The 17,738-nt window shown below is 42.0% G+C and overlaps 1 protein-coding gene across 4 annotated transcripts; it reads left to right on the top strand.

Annotated features, from left to right (window-relative positions):
- Positions 1-215: 215 nt before the first annotated feature.
- LOC114851764 (hepatoma-derived growth factor-related protein 3-like) lies at positions 216-17,381 on the top strand. Of its 4 annotated transcripts, none has more exons than XM_029143444.3 (6): positions 216-497; positions 1,176-1,252; positions 2,965-3,103; positions 3,367-3,528; positions 7,523-7,651; positions 8,297-11,481. In XM_029143444.3, the coding sequence occupies exons 1-6, from the start codon at positions 414-416 to the stop codon at positions 8,351-8,353; spliced, it is 648 nt and encodes a 215-aa protein (XP_028999277.1). In that variant the 5' UTR covers positions 216-413; the 3' UTR covers positions 8,354-11,481. The 4 variants fall into 4 exon arrangements, with proteins under 4 accessions (XP_028999277.1, XP_055363182.1, XP_055363183.1 ...); XM_055507207.1 differs by lacking the exon at positions 8,297-11,481 and adding an exon at positions 15,913-17,381 and having other exon boundaries at positions 218-497; positions 7,523-7,646; XM_055507208.1 differs by lacking the exon at positions 8,297-11,481 and adding an exon at positions 11,492-12,577 and having other exon boundaries at positions 218-497.
- The last annotated feature ends 357 nt before the right edge of the window (positions 17,382-17,738 follow it).

Genomic DNA, 17,738 nt, shown 5'->3' with positions numbered 1-17,738 from the left:
TCAGAAGTAACCTAATCAAATTGCGTTTTTTAGGAAATGCTTTTTTACTCCATCTTTTTGTCCTAAATAACGTTATGATGAAGACAATTATTTTATTATAATACAAGTAAAAAAATATCAAAAGCACGTCTATGTTGCTTTTATTTCAAAGACCGGAAGTATTTTTTTCCAACTTTGCGTTTTTTAACAGGTACAGCGCAACTTGGGCAATTCTCGATACGTTTTTACACCTGATTTTGTACGTAAGAGGATATCCCTTCCAGGCTCCGTTTTATTTATTATTTATATCCGTGTAAACTGCAGTCTTGATATAAAAACACTGATGGTCGATAATTTGGCGTTGCTTTGAGGGCCCCGGGGACATCTGCGAAGCATTATAAAGTCACATCAAACCTCCGTTTACATTCAGCGACATGGCTCGACCACGGCCGCGAGAATACAAGGCAGGAGATTTGGTTTTCGCCAAGATGAAGGGATACCCGCACTGGCCCGCGAGGGTGAGTCTGCGATGCGGCCGCGCTGGTAGCGCACAGAGGCGGGGTTGATTTACACAATACGGCCGCTGCTTCGCTGGTGAACAGAGGGATGCCGCCTCCACAGACACGTTTAAATCCGCGCATTTTAGCCGCGGACGACCAAAACGTTTGCTTGGACAGAGTAAAAATATAACCGCTACCTTTTCCACAATGAGTGAAAAAAATATTTATTTGACTTCGTTTAAACACGTTGCTCACACGCTGGTCCTTAGGTCAGGGGATAGTTTCTCATGTTATAACATTAATGTAAACACTATTGAAATACGTGTCAGCAGTGAACGGATGAGCCAGGACTTGACCTCAGGTAACCCGTGCCGTCTCTGTTTTAATACCACGATTAAAATACATCTTATCTGTTGTAAATGATAGTGTAGTAACAGTTGAGGTCTGTCTTTCAGCGGTGAAAATCACGGACTATCATGTGGAATTACAGATATGCGGTGGACTTTTACAAATAACTAACGCCATGGACATCTGGCATTTTGACTGTGCTTTAACGTACAGTATTTGTGTGGTGGCTTTGTTGCTTTGCTCATATTAGATGTAGTCATCTGACTGGCAGCATGAAAACACTTTAGCATTAGCATGATTATATGACAATTATTCATTTAGAGTGTCTCCTTTCCTTCTGTGCTTCAGATTGATGAACTTCCAGAAGGTGCTGTCAAACCACCTGCCAACAAGTATCCCATCTTCTTCTTTGGGACCCATGAAACGTAGGCAACTTTTTAAAACTATGTGACAGGACTGTGAAGCCTTTCACTTACACCAAGAGAGGAAATCAGCTGCCACATTGATACTAACACAAATACAAATACATACATGTTGAGGAATTATGATGCAGTTGCACCTTTTTCGTTTCAGCCTTGCTGACAATGAAGCTTTCTCTGCTTGGGATGAGTTAAAGGTTTATTATTAATAACAGCAGTGAAATACTTAGTAAAGCATATAAAGTCCATGCATCAACTAACTAAAACATTGGCTAATTCCTTAACATCTATAGAGTAGTTACATTAAAGTATTTGTTGTATGTTATATTGTATTTCAACTAAATAATAAATCTAACAACCAGAACTTTTCAGATATAATTATTTACATAGTATTAATTTTCCATTTTTGCTCTCTCTCGTTCGCTCTCAAATAACCTACTGTAAGTATAAATGCAATTCTGCTGTATATCATATTGTTACTATGTTATCATGTGACCTTTCATTTAATAAAATAACTTGCTAAATGTACATGGTAAATTAATACCTTTCCATTCACAAAACGCGAGATGCTTTCCAAATATAGGTGTCCAGTTTAAACAACTTCTTCTAAGCATGTTTTAGTTATCGTTTTGTGCATCTGCACATCCACCAGTTTTCAATGTTTCAATTTGTAATACCTGACAATGTAAAAATTGTGAAAAAGTTCTCTGTACCACATCTAATTGTCTTTGCACTTCCACAGATCACTGTCAATTAAATTTTTACATGACATGGTGCAACACCGACAACGCATTGATTAAGAGAAAACTACACTTACAAAAGTGGATTTAAATGGCCTTGCATTTTAAAGGGCATGTGTTCATATCACATTTAGTTAGTCCAGTGGTGACAAGACAACGTAAAATGAATTTTACACAAAAAGTGAAATATTGCACTGTCAACAAATTATTGTTTCTGTGTTAGTACATCACAGTAAGCAGGAAGAACAATTTTGTGTTAAGCATTTGCAGTTTGAAAACAGACATTTGTCTATACTCTTACAGTCGTTATTGTTAACCCGTTAAATAGACGTCCGTTAAAGGCCATCCTTCAAACATCTAACTTTTAAACATACCTGCACTAAATTTCTAAAATAAAATTCTTTGTCACATTTTCAAAAGCTTAATCCAAATATTAGAAAAAATTATTATGTTTTTTTGCTAATTTATTTTGATTAAAAAAATAAAGAGAGTTTTATCTCTCTCAACTATCTTTGGCTAGATACAGATACTGTAAATGACAAGTCACTTACAGAATTGATGTTCAGAAGTGGCAGCTGAAATGAGCTGCTACTGGCAAAAGTTTCATTTTAAAATGCAGTTTGAGCTAAAATTTAGAGTGTTAAATGTTTTTTGCACTGACATTTGTCAATCATAAACAGGAGTTGATGAAATTTACATATTTGACAATCTCAGCTTCTAAAGTCAGAATTTGAGTTGAGTTAAGTGAAGATGGAATCAAAATCTTACCAGCTTTATACAGTAGATTACTTTACCCTTTCAACTATGCAAGGATTGGACTGGAGTTCTATCTTCAGCAAATCTCCTGCAAATAAAAATGAGATTTACTATGTATAACAATCATTTAATGAATAGGCTCAAACACTACAGTATTTGTTTGAACTATCATGAGGTAATGTTGATTTTTAGTAATAGTATATGTCTCTTCCTCTTCCTTAGTGCATTCTTAGGTCCAAAGGATCTTCTACCTTACAAGGAGTATAAAGACAAATTTGGCAAATCCAACAAGAGGAAAGGTTTCAACGAGGGCCTGTGGGAGATCGAGAACAACCCTGGAGTTAAGTTCACAGGCTATCAGGTCAGTCAAAATTATGTATTAAGTGTGAAGATAGAGCAAGAGAACAGCAGAGCAAAGACACAGAAATTATAGCTTTGCCAAAGCAAACAATTAAAATTCCAAGCACGTTATATAAAAAAATCATTATGATTATTTATTAATTATTAATTAAATAGTATTTTAATTTATTTATTTATTTATTTAGTATTGCAGCTGGCTCAGTTTTATGGAACTAGTGTTCTCTGCCTTTGGTTTTGCAAACAAATTGAGCATTTTCCACACAGACCGTTCAGCAACAGAGTTCATCAGAAACAGAAGAGGGTGGTAATGCTGCTGATGGTAGTAGCGAAGGAGAAGAGGGTGACTCTGCCGGTGAAGAAGATGAGAAGGAAAAGCCGAAAGGAGAAAAGCCTGCATCTAAACGGAAAAAGACAGCCACCTCCAAGGTACATTATTTCACATGAGCAAGGAGACTGCAGGTATAATAGTACCTGTACTAGCTATAAAGTAATTTAAAAACCTTAAAATAGTTTCTGAAAACTCATTCATCCAAAACCTTATTTCAACATAGGTTTTAATAAACAGTGTACTGTATTTTTGAATGAAGTCATTCTTTAGTTGACCTTAGCATTATTTTTAAAAGGTGGAAAAGGGCTTTCCATCCCTCCACTGCTGCAGAGCCAAGCATTGCCACAGTAAAAGTATAAGTGCAAAAGCCATCAGTGCTGTAAATGGAAGCAGGTTGAAAAAGTTGCATGCATCCTAGCTTTTCACTTAGCAACCACTGTTGCCAAGCAACTGGACCCCATTACGCACTGCACGTGGCGCATCCAAAGGAATGTGGTGCTGCTATGGAGGAATGTGTGTGTGTGGGTGCAGGATCACCTATTAGTTTGTCTAAATCGTCTGCAGTTTAAACACTAAATAAGATAGGGGCTCTTACTGGCTATGGCAAGACTTCGGAGGTCTGCTAATATTTAGTGCTAAGGAATAAACATAAATACCTTTAGATCCAAAAACCACGTCGTCCAAAAGAAAAATCCAGATATTAATAGAAATAATATGAATATAATAATTTAAGAATACCTTTAACTGCCACGCAGTGGAGAAATTGGGTCCCACAACAGCACAAAAAAGCACAATACAGAGTTAAAAAATAAAGCATTCGAAGTAAAGTTAAGTTGAGGTGGCCCAGTACAACTTTATACATCTGAGCAGAGTGAGTATGAAGTCATGGGAAGGATTATTGCATATTATATAAATATGGCATAGGTTTACACAAATATTGCACAGAAGAAATTCTTCAACATAACCACTGATGCAGTGGATGAGTTATGGAACGGGAGGTAATTAACAGTGCTGTTTGTACAGTCTGATAGCAGCAGGGAGGAAAGATCTGCCAAACCTCTCCTTTACACTGTGAGGGTGGAGCAGTCGCTAAAGCTGCTCTCCAGAGCAGAGAGCGTGTCCTGCAGTGGGTGAGAGTCATGGTCCAGAATAGATGTCAGTTTATCCAGGACCCTTCTATCACCCACTGTCTGCACCGTGTGCAGAGTGCAGCCCAGGACAGAGCTGGACTTCTTGATGACCCTGTCCACTCTCTTCCTGTCCGTCACTGCGATGCTGCTGCTCCAGCAGACCACACCGTACTGGATGGCTGAGGCCACCACGGAGTCATAGAAGGCCTTCAGGAGTGGCCCCCTCACTCCAAAAGACCTCCATCTGACGGAGTGGATTATGTTTTACCTCACAAACAGGGCTCAGACTTCAGACACAACATGGACAGCTGTGTTTTCCTCTGATGACTCTGTGATTGTTGGACTGATCACCGATGATGATGATGCAAAGGAGACTCACTCAAGACTTTGTGGACTGGTGCCAGGAGAACTACCTCCTGATCCGCTATCAGACTATTCAATCAGAACTGTTAACTACCTCCCGCTACATTAACTCACCCACTGGATCAGTGGTTTATATAGAAATCTACTCTTTGCAATATTGTGCAAAATCTGTGCATTATTTATATTTATATATCTATACCATATGCAATAACTATTCTGTGCGACATTTGTGCAAACCAGTGCAAGATTCATATTAAACAACATGCAATATTCCTCCCAATCAGGGCCAGCCCTGGCCAAGTTTGCGCCCTAGGCGAGATCATGGTTTTGCGCCCTCTACTAACTAATCATCTTGGACGGGAGAGTGGCGATGGAGGAACTATCTAACCTGCCCAAATTAGTGACGCATTAGAAACCATGTTCTACTGTTTTTTATAATCTTTAATTAGTTTGGTTAAAAAAGATTAAAAGCAGGGGGTCTCCAACCTTTGTTGGACCAGTCTGGTAAATTTGAATTTTGAATTTAAAATAAAGTGGAACAAGAATACATTTGTTTTGAGTTTGAAGTTAAATTACATTTTTCTTGGGCCCGACACGTCACCTTTACTGTAAACACTCCACCAAATAAGCACCAAATATTCTTGGCGGCTCACTGTCCGAGTGAGTTACATTGTCATATTAATGTGCCTGTGTGGTGGGAAGGGGGTGTGAGCAGAAACATTGAGTAGAAGTGGTTCTTCATGGTGCACATGGGATCACGGTGGTAGAAATCTGTGTTCACATTTTGCAGGCCAGGAAAATTATTCAGATTTTCATGCAGCATCAGATTCTCCCACCATAATAATTCAGTTTTAAAAGCCCTTAATGCAGTGGACCTGTAGGTAATGACACACCCATGTCACTGAAGCTGATGTTTCAGCTTATCGAGTTGTCTCATAATATTGTAAACAGAAAGCCAGCTCTAACCGAAGCTCTGCTCTGTCTTTACTTTGCATAAAAGGACATATTTCCTCACACAGCGCGAAACATCTGTTCAGTACTTTTCCTCCTTAACCTCCTAACTTCTGTTTGATATGGCATGTCTGCCTCTTGCGACCAGAAGAGCATTCTGGGAGTTGTAGTTATGTTGTATTACACTTTGCACTGTTAGGGATACATGCATTAAATAATGCTGATGAGCCATCTCTATTAGTCGTGTGATATTGTCTCCTGGGCCAAATAATTATTATGATACCAACACTGTTTTTCAGAAATTAACTGCTCCCACTGAGACTCGTTATGTTATACACATTAACCACTACTCCATTCACACCTTCAGCTCTTGGTGTTGCACATTGGCTTATATAATAAGCTCTATGACAGCTTTTCAGGAGTGTGAGCCGATTGCCACCTACAGGCCAAAAACATGTAATACACACTGTGACACAGTTGAAAATGCAGTGAGAATGTGAAACAAATGGCAAAAAATCATAGTAGAAGCTGATACTCTTAACTGTTACAACTGTAGGTCCTGAGTCAGCTGCTTGTCCTCAGTAATAGCTGTGCTTCTGATAAAGTCAAGAAAAGAAAACAGTCTGGAACCAATAGGAATTAATTTGAAGTAATTCAACCAAAGCAGTTAATAAAAAATATTACAAAAACAAATTTCAGGGCTCTGTTAGGGCTTCACTGAAACCTGGCTCAGTGAGAACAGAACCCAGACTCCCAGCTCATTATCATGCATCAAAGCAAACCTGAGCTATAAGCCCAGATACAGACAGCACTTAAAGTGTCCCACCAGGTGTATGAACACATTCGACCACTGCTACACTGTGTTAAAGGATGCCTATCGCTCTGTCTCCCGTGCAGCACTGGGCCTCTGTCACCTCATCCCGACTTACAGGGAGAAATCAAAAACCTCTAAAGTTGTGGTCAGGATGGTAAAAAAGTGGATAGAGGAGTCCAAACTGGAGCTACAGGGCTGTTTTGACTGCATTGTCTGGAAGGTTTTTGAAGCTGCAGTGAGAGACATGAGCTTTTGTGTGTATACAAGTTAATTATTACAGAATTGTAATTTCCCAGTGATCTGGTAGCTCTTTCTGACCACCCAGAACCCGTGTCAACTTCTGCTTAAATTCCTCACAAATTTCTTCATTTTTCAACTTCCACCACTTGGTCTTCTTTCTGGGTTCCAGCTTCATTCTGACCACCAGAGTCATCTTACACATTCATCTTGTGCATTCAAACCAAATAATCTATGCATATTCAAACCGTGGTTCACACTGGACTTACGGAGGCTTTGCCAGGGTACGGACCCAGCATGATGTAGTTCTGAGGATACTTCTTTATTTACACTCTTATGCAGTATCTTCTACCCTTGGTCACATAACCACTAAGCTGTTGCTAGGCAAGTTACAGTACAAACATAACATATACGGCTACAAACATCAAGGTAGGTTTCCACGTCTAAAAAAGCCAGCAAGAAGTACATATTCCTTGAAAGCCAGTAATTCGAAAAAATTCCATTACAGGAAGGGCCAGCCCTGTTTATTACATAATGTTTTGATACAGTAGATAGAATATACGCCACTCAATGAATGTTCTGTATGTTTGTCTTAAGAAATCTCTTAAGCTGTCAAGGATTTCAGAGCATGAACGGGACAAGGATGAGAAAGACAACAACCAAAAGAGCAGCTCAGAGGGAGGAGACCCCAGCAACAACATCATCCAGAATACCACTGACAGTAAGGTGGGATTCATAACTGCACAATCACAAGCAGTTTTGTACTTACAGTACAATTATACATGATTCCTTTTTATCTGATACCTACAGAATTTTTGAAAAATTATGCTCAACTGGCTAACACCAAGTGGGAAAAGGCTGTGTTTATTAATTAGTGGTCAGAAAGAAAAGATTGTGGTCTTCTGGTCTTCTTATAATTTATATCAATAATGGTATGTTGGGATTGCCAACCACCAAAATCAAACAAGCTGCGTGTAGTTATTTACAATGGGCAAAAAAGTATTTAGTCAGCTATCGATTGTGCAAGTTCTCCTGATTAAAATGATGACAGAGTTATGTAATTTTAATCATAGATACACTTTGAAAGACAGAATGTGGGGAAAAATACAGAAATCACATTGTAGGATTTTTAAAGCGATTTATTTATAAATTCCTGCATTAAATAAGTATTTGGTCAATAACCAAAGTTCAATGCAATACTGTGTAATATAACCTTTGTTGACAATGACAGAGGTCAAAGGTTGCACGGGCAAACTTTACAAGCCTGGACATGTGCTGGCTTAGGCAGGGGCACAAGTCTGGCACTGTAGGATTTGATTTCCTGTCGGCGTAGTGTGTTACTGATGGTAACCTTTGTTGCTTTGGTCCCAGCTCTCTGCAGGTCATTCATCAGGTGTGTTCTGGGATTTTTGCTCACCATTCTCATGATCAGTTTGACCCCACGGGATGAAGTCTTGCGTGGAGCCCTAGACCAAGGGAGATTATCAATGACCTTGTATGTCTTCCATTTTGTGATAATTACTCCCACAGTTGATTTGTTCACGCCAAAGTTGCCTACTGTATTGTGGATTCGCTCCTGGTGTTTGACAGCTCTTTGGTCTTGGCCATGATGGAGTTTGGAGTCTTTTATAAAGAGTTCAAACAGGTGCCATTAATACAGGTAAAAAGAGGAGGACAGAAGATCTTCTTAAAGAAGTTGTTACAGGTTTGTAAGAGCCAGAAATCTTGTTCGTTTGTAGGTGACCAAATACTTAATTTACTCAGGAATTTATAAATAAATTCCTTAAAAATTATACAGTGTAATTTCCTGGATTTTCTTTTCCACATTCTGTCTTTCAAAGTGTACCTATACTGAAAATTCCAGACCTCTGTCATCATTTTAAGTGGGAGAACTTCACAATTGATGGCTGACTAAATACTTTTTTCCCCTTTGTACATTACACTACTTTATTGCATTTTCTTGAGCTGTGGTAACACCAATAGAGTTGTTGACTCTGCACAAGGAAATTGATGGTCTAAATCATAGTAATAAAGCAAGAAATTTCATAAACTCTTGACAGTGTTTCAATTGAAAACCATTCTAGTGACTACCTTGTACCTTGTGTGAAATCAATGTGTCACGAACTGTAGCTACAAACTCATATTTGAAAAATCATGAGTTACAATATATATTCTAAGTTGTTCACACTACGATATTCTACATTTGTTATTTCTATGTTTTCATTATAAATACAAAATAAGAAAATTACAAAAAATCACTGAAGAACGTGGGTTTGAGTGGTAGTGTAGTTAACTAAGGCTTTGTTAAGATCTTTGTTTATTTTATATCACCAGAGTCATGGCACAAAATTGCTTAATTTTTATTGCAAGCTGATTATGAGCACTTTCATCACTCTCATAGGTCTCAATTTGGTGTCATTGAACTCACAGGTGTGTTCTACCTGTAATGGTGAGTCTGCAGCAGCCCAGCTGAGACCCAACCTGTTGCTCTGCTCCCCCAATAAAAAGTAGAAGAATAAAAATAAAGAAGAAAGATAAGAATAGTGCTATTGCTCTCACTAATTATGGGGTACCATACTGTTTTCAGGAAACCAAATGAGAAAAAATGACCTCTATCTAAAGGATTAAAGGACGCTGCCAGAGGGCGCTCATGTCTTATTTTGTTTTGATACAGTGACGTCTTTGTTTATTTTTGTGATTCCTTGATTGTGACGTCGCTTCCTGTTGGTCCTGTCTCGTAATTAGTTCCATTATGTGCACCTGTTTAGTTTGGTATTTAAGTTCCTGTTTGTTAGAGGGAAAAATGGCAAGTATTCATAAAAGAGGGAGTTGGACGGGGAGAGGAGGGGAGGAGTAATTAGTTTTGGGTGGAAAGGGTGGGAATGGGCAAGGAGCTTGGGAGTAGGAGACAGGGAGGTGGATGTGAACAGCTATATTTCCGATATTCGTTTTTGTAGAGTGGAAGAACTGAGTGGGAGATTTTGATCTGGGGAGGAGGAAAAGGGAGAATGAAAATGTGAACATGGTTGATCGGTTTCGTAACATAGTGGAATCAAAATATAAAGACTGATTTAGTGTTTACTGATGAGTCTAAAAATCCAAAATCAGGGAGAACTGGTGCAGGGGTTGCTGTACATATGCTGTACATAGATTTTGGATGGAAATAGGTGTCAGAATATCTGATCATATAAATGTGTTTACTGTAGAGTTGTTTGCGATATTGATGGTATTCAGATGGGTGGAAAGTGGAATGGGAATAAGAAAATACTTATTTGCATCGACTCAATAGAAGCATTACAAAGTATTAGTACTGAAAATTCAAGGTATCACCAGGATTTATTCTCTGAGGAATTGGAGTTAATATCTGGGAGTAGTGAGAGGAAGTGAGTGTTGTTGTGGGTTCCAGGACATGTGGGCATCACAGAAAAAGCATAATGTGGACAAAGATTCTGGAGAAATCAAATGAGGAGTTGGAAAAAGAATGTAAAAGGCAGGAAGTTGAATAAAATTCAAGAGAAGGTGGGGGAGCGTGGAGGATCAGTTGGAAGCGGAAGGAGAGGTCAAGTCATGTTGCATTTGATAGAGAGGGAGATGGAGGGAGTAGAGCATGTTATTGTGGAATATGGGAAATAAAATAGAGAGAAGGTGCTGTTGATAAGAGATATGAAACAAGCTGGGGTGAAGGAAGTTAATATGGAAAATATATTGTTAATTGGGGCGAGGGAAGAGGTTTTAGTGTGTTGTTGTGGCTTTTACACACAACTGGGATCGTTAATAAGAGTCAAGATATTGTGCTAGGGGGGCGGTAATCCACTGTTAAGATTGCCTGCCGTTGTTACAGAACACAGAAAAAGAAGTACTGCGTTGGTTCGTTCGTGCCGTAAGTTACGCCATGTGGTGTCTTGTGCAGTGTTTGTGCCATCGTGATTGCATGACCTTGCTTGCTGATTTCTACTGTGCTTTGTTGTTCTTGCGTTATGCTACATATTACATGTTTAGTAGTCTTAGTTTGTGCTTTTATTAGTGAGCCTTATGTAATTTTTTTCACGTTACACTTACTTGTCTGTTTGTGTTTGTTTATAAATAAATGAAATACACCTAGTTTGTGGGTCGTGGTGTTTTGAGTCCTTTATAATATTTTTCCGTACAAAATAGTTGTGCAGCCTACCGTTATTTCATTTGGCCGGCAAGTGAAGACGTATCACTCTTAAGTGTTGTTTTCTGTCTGCAAAAGTCACCACAGTCATAAAAAGTCTTTAGTGTTCCATGCACTCTGCACCATGCATGCACCATGCAAGACCTCAGCCTCCTCAACAGGAAGAGTGTGCTCTCTCCCTATTTGATCCTTGTTGTGTGATCAGTCCAGCTTATTATTCAAGTGAACACCCAGATATTTACAAGAGTCTACTCTTTATGTCCCATCCCTGGATGTTCACTAGTGGTGCAATCTGAGTGCCTGCAGAAGTCCACTGTTAGCGCCTTACTTCTTTGTTAATCTGAAGGTGGTTCCGCTGACAAGCTGTGACTCAGGTCTCTGTATTCTTTGTCCCTGTGATCTGTGATCAGGCCAATTATGGCAGAGTCGTCTGAGAACTTTTGCAGATGACTGGATCCTGAGTTGGACATGAAGTCTGAAGTGTACACAGTGAACAGAAATGGAACCAGAACCGGTCCCTGCGGAGCCCCCGTGTTGCAGACAATCATGTCAGACTCACAGCTGAGAGCCTTCAAATACTGCAGTCTGTCAGGTTTTCGTTCTTGGTTTTATTTTGAAAGGACTTTTCTGTTTTTGATCCCAGTTTCCGGTTCTATTTTGTAAGCACTTCCGTTTCTTATCACACCACAGCAGTTCCCGCTTCACTCCCGGTCCTCATTACACTCACCTGTTTTGTATCAGTAATCAACTCCTTGCATTTAACCACCACCTGCCATATTAGTTCTCTGCCAGATCGTTGTTTGTGTGTACCTCGTCATAGTCCAGTTCATTGATCCTGTGCGGCCGTATATCGTGTACCCTGTTCCTGTCGGCCATGTTGAGGCCGTTCCTGTTCCTGTCGGCCATGTTGAGGCCGTTCCTGTTCCTGTCGGCCATGTTGAGGCCGTTCCTGTTCCTGTCGTCCAAGTAGAGGTCGTTCCAGTCCCTGTCGGCCAAGTAGAGGTCGTTCCAGTCCCTGTCGGCCAAGTGGAGGTCGTTCCAGTCCCTGTCGGCCAAGTGGAGGTCGTTCCAGTCCCTGTCGGCCAAGTGGAGGTCGTTCCAGTTCCTGTTCCAGTCCCTGTCGGCCATGTTGAGGCCGTTCCAGTTCCTGTTCCAGTCCCTGTCGGCCATGTTGCGGCCGTTCCAGTCCCTGTTCCTGTCGGCCATGTTGCGGCCGTTCCAGTCCCTGTTCCTGTCGGCCATGTTGCGGCCGTTCCAGTCCCTGTTCCTGTCGGTCATGTCGCTGCCGTTCCAGTCCCTGTTCCCGTTCCTGTCGGCTCCCGCAAAGATGCCGTTCGTGTCCCTGTTACCCTCGGAGCCACAGCCCCCGCCGGCCTCCAGGAGGAGGCGGCGCCGGCGGCAGTTCCTGCTACAGCTCCCGCCGGCCTCCAGGAGAAGGCGACGCCGGCTGCAGTTCCTGCTGCAGTTCCTGCGGACCTCCAGGAGGGGGTCGCGCCAGCTGCAGCTCCTGCGGACCTCCAGGAGGGGGTCGCGCCAGCTGCAGTTCCTGCGGACCTCCAGGAGGAGGTCGCGCCAGCTGAAGTTCCTGCGGACCTCCAGGAGGAGGTCGCGCCAGCTGCAGTTCCTGCGGGCCTCCAGGAGGAGGTCGCGCCAGCTGCAGTTCCTGCGGACCTCCAGGAGGAGGTCGCGCCAGCTGCAGTCCCTGCGGACCTCCAGGAGGGGGTCGCGCCAGCTGCAGTCCCTGCGGACCTCCAGGAGGGGGTCGCGCCAGCTGCAGTCCCTGCGGACCTCCAGGAGGGGGTCGCGCCAGCTGCAGTCCCTGCCGACCTCCAGGAGGGGGTCGCGCCAGCTGCAGTCCCTGCCGACCTCCAGGAGGGGGTCGCGCCCGTCGTAGTTCCTGCCGACCTCCAGGGGGTTCCCGTCGCAGCTCCCGCTGCGGTTCCTGGCGGCCCGGCTCCGGCCGCACCTGCTTCGGTTCCTGGCGGCCCGGCTCCGGCCGCACCTGCTTCGGTTCCTGGCGGCCCGGCTCCGGCCGCACCTGCTTCGGTTCCTGGCAGCCCGGCTCCGGCCGCACCTGCATCGGTTCCTGGCGGCCCGGCTCCGGCCGCACCTGCATCGGTTCCTGGCGGCCCGGCTCCGGCCGCACCTGCATCGGTTCCTGGCGGCCCGGCTCCGGCCTCGTCTCCACGTCTGTCTTTGCCTCTGGTTCCTGCCTCATCTCTGTCTCTGCTGCCGGACGGGTGGCCTCGCCCTCGACGCATCCTGCTGCTTGGATGGCACTGCCTCCTGCGGCGCCGTCCGCCTCGACTCCTCAGCCTCCTGGATCAGCGTCCGCCAGGAGGACATCGCCGTTCGGGGGGGTTCCCGTGGACGCTGGCCCAGCCCAAGGGCACTGGGTGTGCCCCCCTGCCTCAGCGGCGGCTGAGCAGGATCTCGCCGCGTCCCCACCCTCCGTGAGGGACTCCCTGGACTCTGTGTTTTCCTGGTCGTGGACTTTGTTCTTGTCTTGTGGACATTTATGTTGGTTTACTGATTATGAGACCCGTTCTTGTTTTGTTTTTTCCGGTAGGACCTCTGGTCTGTCGAGTTCGGGCGTGAGTTTTGTTTTGATGGGGGTTCCCGTTTTGCCCTCCCCCAGTCCGCCCTCCGCCCGCCCTGTCGGTGTTCCATGCGGGTTGTTTTTGGTTCTTGCCCTCCGCCGGTCCTCCCTCCGCCCGCCCTGCTCGTTTTTCCTTTTCTTTTTTGGTCGTCTGGAATCCGCCCTAGAGGGAGGGGTACTGTCAGGTTTTCGTTCTTGGTTTTATTTTGAAAGGACTTTTCTGTTTTTGATCCCAGTTTCCGGTTTTATTTTGTAAGCACTTCCGTTTCTTATCACACCACAGCAGTTCCCGCTTCACTCCCGGTCCTCATTACACTCACCTGTTTTGTATCAGTAATCAACTCCTTGCATTTGTCTGCCCTGGTCTTCTGTTCTGCCTGTTGCTGACCTTGCCTGCCTGACCACGATCTGACGCTCGACGATTCCGGTATTGTAATCTCTCTTGTGTATGAACCTTGCCTGTCCCTGACGCCGTCTCTGCCTGTCCTCGTTGAACCCGCATACCTGGAATAAAACCTTCCCTATCACTTTCCAAGCTGTGTCGTGCTGTGCATGTGGGTCCTCATCTGTGCGATCGTGACACAGTCGGTTTCAGAGGCAACCCAATATCCACAAAGACAGATGTTGGTCTACTCCCATGTGCACCAAATTATCCCTCAATAGCATAGGCTGGATGGTGTTAAGAGCACTGGAGAAGTCATGACTCTCTCAGAGCTCCCAGCCTTGTCCAGGTGTGAAAGAGCTTTATTCAGAAGGAAGATGGCAGCATCTGGCTGGTAGCCAGCGGGTCCATTGACTGTCTGACCAGAGGACGAAGATGGGAGAGTGCTCTCCATCATCTTCATCAGATGAGAGGTTATGCCACTGGTCTGTAGTCATTGAAGACTTTTGGGCAAGATGTCTATGGTACCCGTACCATATAGGGTGCCTTCCATTGCTGTAGTACCTTCCCCTGCTTCAGGCTTAGATAGCATGTTTTAGTAGCCTGGAGCCGATGCCATCCAAGCCCGCTACCTTCCTTGCCTTGTTTTTTCTGAGCTCCTTCCGCACCTGAGACTTTGTGAGGGGCGGTGTGAGGTGGTAAGAAGGAAGGGGGCTGACCGTGCAGTGGGAGGTGTCACTGGAAAGACTCCCAGTGGGAATTGAGATGGGAGGTTTGAACTAGGTAGAGGCTGTAGTGGGTGGCTGTAGTCTTTCCTTCCTTGATTTTCTTTTCCCATCTCTTTGATCCTGCATGGCTCTCAACTTCTTTTGCTTTAGGAGAGTCTTTATATCAGGAGTAATCCATGGCTTATTGTTGAAGAAGCACCATACAGTCCTGTTGTGTACAATGTTCCTCACACAGAAGACATACATAATATATAATAATATATAATATATATAATATTTTCTGTTATGCAGTCTGTTAAAGAGTTGATTTCCTCCCCGTGTAAATTTCACAGCTCCTCCCACACATTTGTCGCAAAACAGTCTTTCAGAGCTGCTTCGGTTTCATGAACTCACTGTGCAGGAGACTTGTGGTTGCCTGTGTACAAGGGGTTTGTACACAGGCCGAACATGACCCAGTTTATGATCCGATCTACACAAGGGGGGAAGGGGTAATAAGGTATAGGCTTGGTAAGAGAGACTTTTTAAATTGTGTCACATTATCTTAGTTTGGTGCAATACCCCTTTGAACCAAAACATAGTGTGGTATTGTCCTAACAACAGTAACATATAATTAAAACTTTAGGAATTGTAAAGGCTGTACTATCTTACAAGTTCTAGTGCATTACTTGTTACCTATTACCTATTAGGGTAATTTGGAATCAGAAATCCACAAATTCTTCACTTGCATGTTATGCTCTATAAAATCTGTTAGTACTTGGGGGGTACTTTTACACGTTTCAAGTAAAAAGGGTAAAATTTAATTATAAGGAAATGTGGCATAAAGCATTCAGAATTGTATTAAGAGTGCAGAAGTTTAAAGTGTGCTGGTAAAGATCCTCAGGTAAAGTTGCATGAAAGTTGTGTGACAGCTTTTCGCCTCCACATCAAGGAAGAAAAGGGGTATTTATTTGTGCATACAAAGTGTCTCTGACCTCTGTGTGTAATGCAATGAAGGGTTGTTTGTCTAACAGTTCAGTTATTCACATAACTTTACATTTAACTCAATTCAGCTCAACAGTATGACTAATACTGCTACCAGCTTTATTTATAGTAACTGTGTTTCTTTTCTGTTCTATCCCCCAGAACCCGCTGCTTATAGAAGAACATTAAGTCATTAGAGCATTACAGGAGAATCATTATTTGTAGCTGTTGACATTGATAGAAAGGTGAATCTACAAAATGATTTTTCATCAGCACCATCTATTGGCTGCCATCACCTTCACTTTTCTTTTGGACTCGCAGTATGTGCTCATATGAAAAATGCACCCATACTGAAGCTGGTATTAGTCATCATTTTAATATAAGGGTAGGACTGGGCATTATGTCACAGAATTATTTTAACACTTGAATTCAATGTGTATAACTCACTTATCCAGACATATGATATGATATGCATATGTTTAGAAGATTAGTTTTAACAATAGGGACAGTATCGGTGCATCTCTACACTGCATGTGGCATACAATTTAGACATGTCCCATTGAGACCTGTGAAAAATGAGGCTGAGATGGCTCTTGTTCTTCCCATTAATTCCCTGTAATTCATATTCACAACTTGTAAATAAACCATGGATCTATATTTAAACTATCCCCTATACCTATCTGTATTGTTATCATTCACCTGTCACTTTGTCCAAAACATTTGAAAAGATCTCCATTTAATATACTCTCCTACTTTGTGACATATGTTCAGTATTGCAGTGCACTGATCACACAAGTTGTAGCTTGAAATAGCATTTTTTTTGAAAATCATTTGAGGGACTTATGGAATATTCAAAACCTGTCAGTCATCATTCATTATGCTATGTTACTCTTTTATGTAACCAGAAAGATGATCGGAAATACATAGATTAATGTATGAAGTGTTGTGCACAGTTGGGTTACACATGTAACTGAATATTAACTATAGTTGTATATTTTACTTTTGTTATAGAACCACTATTCTATTTGGATTGCTCTACGTAACAGCTCATCTTTTTATGAAAAGTGATACATCTGTTCTGTGTATCTGTGAAATAAATCAGTGTATATTTCAAAGCTTTTTATAGTTGCATGCTCTACTTCTATTTTCCCAAATCATATATAATTTATGAAAGAGGTCATTGTTTTTAGTATTTTTTGGTATGTGATGCACATATCAAATGGAAAAAGATTTAACAGTATCTTTACGGTGTCTTGATGTCTAAAGTTGACAATAAACTGAAACAAACATGTTTCTTTAATATTCAGATGCATTATTGCATTACACTGTATTGCCTATCATTGCCTGTGTGACATTTTAACTTTTAATTCATTACCAGACACCAGACTGCTCAAATCTGTGCCACCCTTGTTTTTTGCTTTCACTCTTACTGTCAAGAGATATAGACCTATTTATTTTTTGATAATAAGAACAAGAAAATGTAGGTATTTGAAGTCATGCTTTTTTTATTTTTTTCAAACCCTTGTTATGCTCATATCTAGTGGACATTTAGCATTTTCAAGGTTTGTTACTGTTTTTGCTGTTTATGGAGGAGACCTTTACTAAATAAACTCATTGGAATGCATAGTAAAGCTGTAATTCTTTTTGCTCATATCAAAACAAAGTTTTTGCATGACACTGTGAAATTTTGCCATTATGATGCTCTTCAGTCCTTACCACTAATGAAACAAGGAGAGACTTCATAAACATCGCAAGTGATGGAGAAATGTTAATGTTTTGATGGAGAGCCTTCTATACTTGATTAGCTGTCATTCTGTTGTTTTTGGCTTTATTGTTTTTCTTACCTCTTATTCTTAACCTTTTTATTTTGTATGAGCTTTGTTTGAACTCCAGATTCACCCTGGAACTATAGATGAACACAAAAACCACCATTGTTCAACAGTTCACAGTTCTGAACATGAAAAAAAACATTTTGGACTTTAGACAAA

This window comes from Betta splendens, chromosome 3 (assembly GCF_900634795.4).
Source record: "Betta splendens chromosome 3, fBetSpl5.4, whole genome shotgun sequence".
NCBI lineage: Eukaryota > Metazoa > Chordata > Actinopteri > Anabantiformes > Osphronemidae > Betta > Betta splendens.
Note: the sequence above shows the minus strand (reverse complement) of the source record. Positions and strands in the feature narration are given on the sequence as shown.

Coding starts and splice junctions, on each gene's coding strand:
- LOC114851764 (XM_029143444.3), top strand. CDS start 414: ATGGCTCGACCACGGCCGCGAGAATACAAGGCAGGAGATTTGGTTTTC. Junction 498..1,175: donor ACCCGCACTGGCCCGCGAGG/GTGAGTCTGCGA, acceptor TCTGTGCTTCAG/ATTGATGAACTTCCAGAAGG. Junction 3,529..7,522: donor AAAAGACAGCCACCTCCAAG/GTACATTATTTC, acceptor GTTTGTCTTAAG/AAATCTCTTAAGCTGTCAAG.